The sequence below is a fragment of the Buceros rhinoceros genome, unplaced genomic scaffold (genome assembly GCF_000710305.1).
Source record: "Buceros rhinoceros silvestris isolate BGI_N320 unplaced genomic scaffold, ASM71030v1 scaffold95, whole genome shotgun sequence".
In the NCBI taxonomy this organism is placed as follows: domain Eukaryota; kingdom Metazoa; phylum Chordata; class Aves; order Bucerotiformes; family Bucerotidae; genus Buceros; species Buceros rhinoceros.
In genome coordinates, this window is record NW_010414301.1 from 4,813 (window position 1) to 10,058 (window position 5,246).

General features: G+C 48.8%; 1 protein-coding gene across 1 annotated transcript in view; it reads right to left on the bottom strand.

The window, feature by feature from the left end:
• Nucleotides 1–1,750: 1,750 nt before the first annotated feature.
• The window catches only part of ERLIN1 (ER lipid raft associated 1), a 17,886-nt gene continuing 14,390 nt past the window's right edge, over nt 1,751–5,246 (bottom strand). The window contains exons 7-11 of the mRNA XM_010137031.1: nt 4,414–4,472; nt 3,319–3,410; nt 2,686–2,775; nt 2,283–2,362; nt 1,751–2,089 (exon numbers count right to left, since the gene is read on the bottom strand). Of these exons, the coding sequence (XP_010135333.1) occupies nt 1,874–2,089; nt 2,283–2,362; nt 2,686–2,775; nt 3,319–3,410; nt 4,414–4,472 (537 nt within the window). The 3' untranslated portion in view covers nt 1,751–1,873. The remainder of the gene's footprint in view (nt 2,090–2,282; nt 2,363–2,685; nt 2,776–3,318; nt 3,411–4,413; nt 4,473–5,246) is intronic.

A 5,246-nucleotide genomic window follows, 5' to 3' on the forward strand; every position in this document is an offset into this window, starting at 1 on the left:
GGCAGCAGGGGCAGGAGCTGAGGCAGTGGAAGGCACAGATAACCATATATTACCAAACTTCCTTGAGGAGAGACACTGCCATCCTCTGAGTCAAGCCACCCAGGACAGGAAAACCACATTGGAAATCCTGAATTCCACACAACTCACTTGGGGAAATCATTATCACAGGTGAAGTTCAGGCTGCTCACTTTGAGTTGAACATTTCATCAAGGCAAAAGCTAAGCATGTTCCTCTCCTTGCCATGAGGCAGCAGATGGCACCCAGGACAGAAGATCTCAATGTCAGCACCAACCAGCCAGTCACCATGAACCGGACAAGTGCCTGAAGTGTCACCACCCACTGGCCTGCCTGATGATTCACGCCAGGGCTGAGTGCTGCATATGGCTGCACCCAAGGGGACAGGAAAGCAGGATGAATGTACAGAAATCCCAGGCTGGTGGAGGAGAGGCAATCTCTGAACTTGTGGTGGGTTCAGAGGCAGGCAATCTTTAATGCTACCAATTGTGGTATGGCATTCCAGCTCAAGCTCTTGCCAGTTGCTTCCCCAACCATCATCTTCTGGGCTCATCACAGAACACTATGAGAAAAAGGTCCTAGAAACAAGCATGTCCTCACAGGCAGCGGAAAGCAGATCATACCAAAGATTTCACCTCCGAGCACATCTCTCTCTTGCTCCGCAGTGGCGCATGGGCAGCAGAGGCTGGATATATTACACCATACACCAGGAGAAAAAAATCATCCTCCTAGCACCGCTCATTAAGTCAAAAGCCCTGCAATGCAGCAAAGCCTGGCCAGTGATGTGAGGACCAGCAGCAGACTCCCCACCATGGCTGTTCAGGGATACATGAGGCAGGTCCCACTTCTTTTTAGAGCAGTGAATTTTGGCCTGGGGAGTAGTGATGCCTCACCTACTTTGCAGCTGAGGTATCTAACATCTGATCTGCTTCAGAGCAAGGTCTCTTCATTCTTCTCTTCCCCTTCACTCTGCCAGCAAGGCAGAGCGATGGAAATTCAGTCCCCTTTCCCTGGTGAGATGACCTACAGGGTGGCTGGTGTCTGAGCAGACTTGGCAGCTCTGTTCCCAACCAGCTGCTTGGAGGTGCTCCGTGCACTCTGAAATCTAGTTCAGGGTGCAAGGTAAGACTCAGTCACCCAGCTGAAACATACTACAGTCCGTCACAGGCAGCCAGGATGAGGCTCTTGCTTGAAGAGGGGGAGTTACAGAAGTCTCTTAGAGATTGCTTGCTCCAAGTTGTTAAGTAGTGCCACTGCCTGCAGGAAAGATTATGGCTATGGAGATCCTATTCAAATAACCTATTCCACATCAAACCACTCCTTGCCAGACCTTGCCCTAAGCAGAAACACTCAGCTTCCACTGGCCAAGGAGAGCCCACTCCACTGGAGTCCTTGAGCAGAGTTAGATAGCACAGGTAGAAACCTGCCTCAGAGTCCACAAAAGCAAAGCTTCATTGGCAGGACGAAGGAAACCTCTTTGCTCAGCCTCAGCAAGGAGCACTGGGGAATGACCAGTGTGTGGCAACACAGCACTCAAAAGCCACACCTTCTGCCTTCCTAGTAAGGCTTGCTAAATAATTACACCTACTGGGGAAGGCTTTCCTGGGGTCCATCTTTTAATATTCCAGTATACGTACGTTAGTACAGGATTATCCCTCGTTTGTAAGCACCAATTTAATAGGGGAAGAAACAGAAGAGGCAGAGCTCTTGCAATGTGTTGCTGGAAGCAAATCAACCAACTGCCACCTCTACACAAGATGTCCACACATGCATGGCGTCTGCCCCACCAATACAAGGCAAAATTCCCATTCACAGCTGGCCTAGCTGTTGAGCTATACCGGCTATCTTTCTTCTTCTGTCAGCCAGTGCTTTCCTTTGCTGTGAAGTGGCTTTCTCCAGAGCTCTCCTGAGCCTCCCTTGAAGGAATGGTTTCTTGGGCAGTTCTCAGATTGGCTTGCTGGAAGGCACGGGAATCCAGAAACATGCTGGGGATGCGGTCACCAAAATAAAGCTTGCTGTTTGCAGCTATTGCTTGGTATTTCATTAGTTCCAGATACTCAGGAGTAAGTTTCAGCTACAAAGAGAGACACGAGAGACTGTAAGAGACAACCTTCTGGGCCCTGCATCATTAGATTTCATCTCAGGCAGTTGCTTCCTGGGATTTGGGCTGTTATATCAAGTGTTTTTCCAGTGCTGCCCAAATGAACATAATCTCCCATGCAGAGGAAAAGAGTGAGTCCTCTTCTGACCAGCTTTCAAGTGCTCACCTTGTTGGAATCAGCCAGCTTCTGAGCAGTGTAGTACTCTGCATCAGCTTTTGCTTTCTCTCTTGCTAGGAAAGCAGCATCTAACTCCACAACAGAGGACAGACAGGAAAAGAAACGTTAGCAAGTGAATAGCTCCATCATATCTATGGAGCCTTTGTCCCCATCAAGGCTTTGTCCCCATGAGCTGACGCAGATGTGCCTGTGACACAGCCTGGCTGGCCATCTACCTGTGCTTGTTTCTTGGAGAGGTACCTGCAAAGGGGTGGAATGACCCCAGTGCATAACCTTGTGCTACTGCACTCTATTATTTTTGCAGGATGGCAACGCCTATGAACCCAGTTCTGAAGTTCCTCTACCTGCCACTGCCCTTAACTGGTAGCATCTTCCCCAGAAGCACGGATACCTTCAATCTCAGAAATGCGCTTCTCTGTTTCTTTCTCCATAATCTTCTGTTGATAGTGAATCCTGGCCACCTGAGCAGCCTTCTCTGCCTCTGCAATCACAACAGGCTCAGATCAGACATTCACTTTTTGAGCATCAGCAGCCTAACCTCAGGACCTGGCTGCAGAATCTGCCAAAAGCTGCTTCCCTTTCTGTTTGGATCCTACAGCACAAGTTTATACTCCGAGCAATAGTTACAGAAAATAACCCTCACAATGCTGATGCTTCTAAAGTTGCACTGTCTGACATCCCTTTTACAAGCGTGAGTCTCTCTGGCACAGGGACGTTAAGCCTCAAGCCCAAGCAGTTTTTCTGCCAAAGCTGTGACCTCTTTGCCTGCTGAGGCAGAAGCCCTGATGGAGGACAGAGGTGTTCACTGCTCTTCCACTATGGAAAGGGAGGTGGGATGTAGACAGAACAGTACAAACTCTCATATTTTCTAAATTACTGTTGGGAGTAGCCTAGCCTGGCCTGGACTCCTTCAGGGAGCTGTCAGTGATAGAAGATATTGTCCTACCCTGGCTTACTGGGAGATGTAGGAACAGAAATTCAGTCTGGTCCCCATCCACTGATACTCCCCAACTTGGTGACATACCAATGAGTGCTTTCTTCCGGTCTGTCTCTGCCTCCTTCTCTACTACCTTCTGCTTCTGGGCTGCAATCAGCAGCTTGGTCTTCTCAGCCTCCCTGAAGGGTTAGAAATATTATCACAGGAGAACGGAGCTGGGGAGCAGCTCTGCAAAACAACGCATGAGAGGCCAGAGGACAAGAAGCCAACCAGCTGCCAGCATAATGATCTCACAGACACGAGGATTAGTTCTGTCTTCAGCTGTATGAGCACATTGTAGCAGCAGGTCAAGGGAAAGGATTATTCCCCCAACTCGTCACTGGTGAGGACACATCTGGATGCTATATACAGTTTGAGGCCCTCTGGACAAGCAGAAGACCAGTGCAGAGCTACTGTAGATGTGGGGCAGAGGCCAGGGCATATGAGGAGAGGCTGCAGCAGCTGGGCTTGCTCAGATGGAGGAGGTGAGGGGGGACTCAATGGCACCTTCTCCTGCCCAAATAGGTCCTGGACACACCAGAACCAGACTCCGCTCAGACAGGCAAAGCAAGAGCTCTAGAGACACCAGTCCCAAGGAAACAGCCCTTCCCTGTGCAAGCAGGGTGTCCCTGAGACGGATGCCCATCTCCAGGTATGCCTTCAGGTGCTCAGACACAGCAGCACCTCAGCAACCTGCTGCAGCTGTGGCACTGACCCTGCTTTGGGAAAGGGCTTAGACAGGAGAACTCCATGGATGTGCATCAGACTAAAATCTGTCTGCAATTCTGTGAGTTTGCTGAAGGGGAGCTTATGGGTGAGACATCAAGGGCCCTGAATTCAGTTTACAAGTCTTCTACAGGTTCTCCATAGCACATCAGTGTCCCCTCTAAATAAAGGAGTAGGAACACAGCCTTGATACAGACTCTATACACACTAACAACCATCTTTGTGAAGGGCCAAAAGGCTTCAAGGTGAAAGAGCTACAGAAATGGAGAAACAGCATATAAAATGCACCTAGCCAAGCACACATTGACTAGTGCCCACCTCTTATCTTCTGAGCACCAGGTAAGAGCTTTCTAATAGCATTATGCTTGTGTTGGACTCTCAAAGCCAATTAGTACAATTTTATTTACAGCTACTCACATTAGCTCAAAATTTCTTCGGATGGCTTCTGGGATTTTTGGTTTTGTAACACGAACAGCCTGTGGAAGAAAAAAGTGAGTGCATTTTAAATTAAATACTTTGATGTGAGAGGCATAACTAAAAGATGTCTTTGCAAAACCAGCTGTAGTGCTGTGGACATCACATTGCTTCAAGACCACACATAATTGTTCCCAGTCCTCTCCTGCAACACAGCTGAGCACAGCCACTCTCACAGAAGTGCCCTGCATTTGTACTTCTTGTCTTTGCACCTTTTAAGGCACCTAAGTGATCAAGAAAGGCCTGTGGATTAGACTGCTGAAGAGGTCCACCACCTTTGTTAGAGGAAGTTTAGTTCTCCACCCCAAAAACTCTTGAAACATCACCAGACAATACTTCCCAAAGTACTGCTCAAGAAAGAGGCTCACAAAACAAATGAAATTAAATTGCAGGAATGTGACTTGCTCAACAGAGGCAGGACTACGAGCTCAAGAAGCGACCACACAATGAGAGATGTAGTGATGGAGACAGAGGAGAGCAGCACAACATGGGTGGCAGCTGTTGTTTGCAACTGCAGACCATCAAGAGTGATGTGCATGGCGATGCTGACACCACAATCAGGTACGTGTCAGAGATAGCCACTAAGTTGCTCTGCAGGGACTCTCTGAAACATGAGGGAAACTCCTCCAGAGGTAGGACCAAGAGCTACTGCTGCTCCGCTGGCTTGCTGTGTGGCTCATTCCTGAGCTTCGGGAGATGCAGGCTGACAGTCCATGGCTGTACAATTGCTTCATAACTCTCCTGCTCCATCCTCACTGTAGATCTAGTGCTGAACC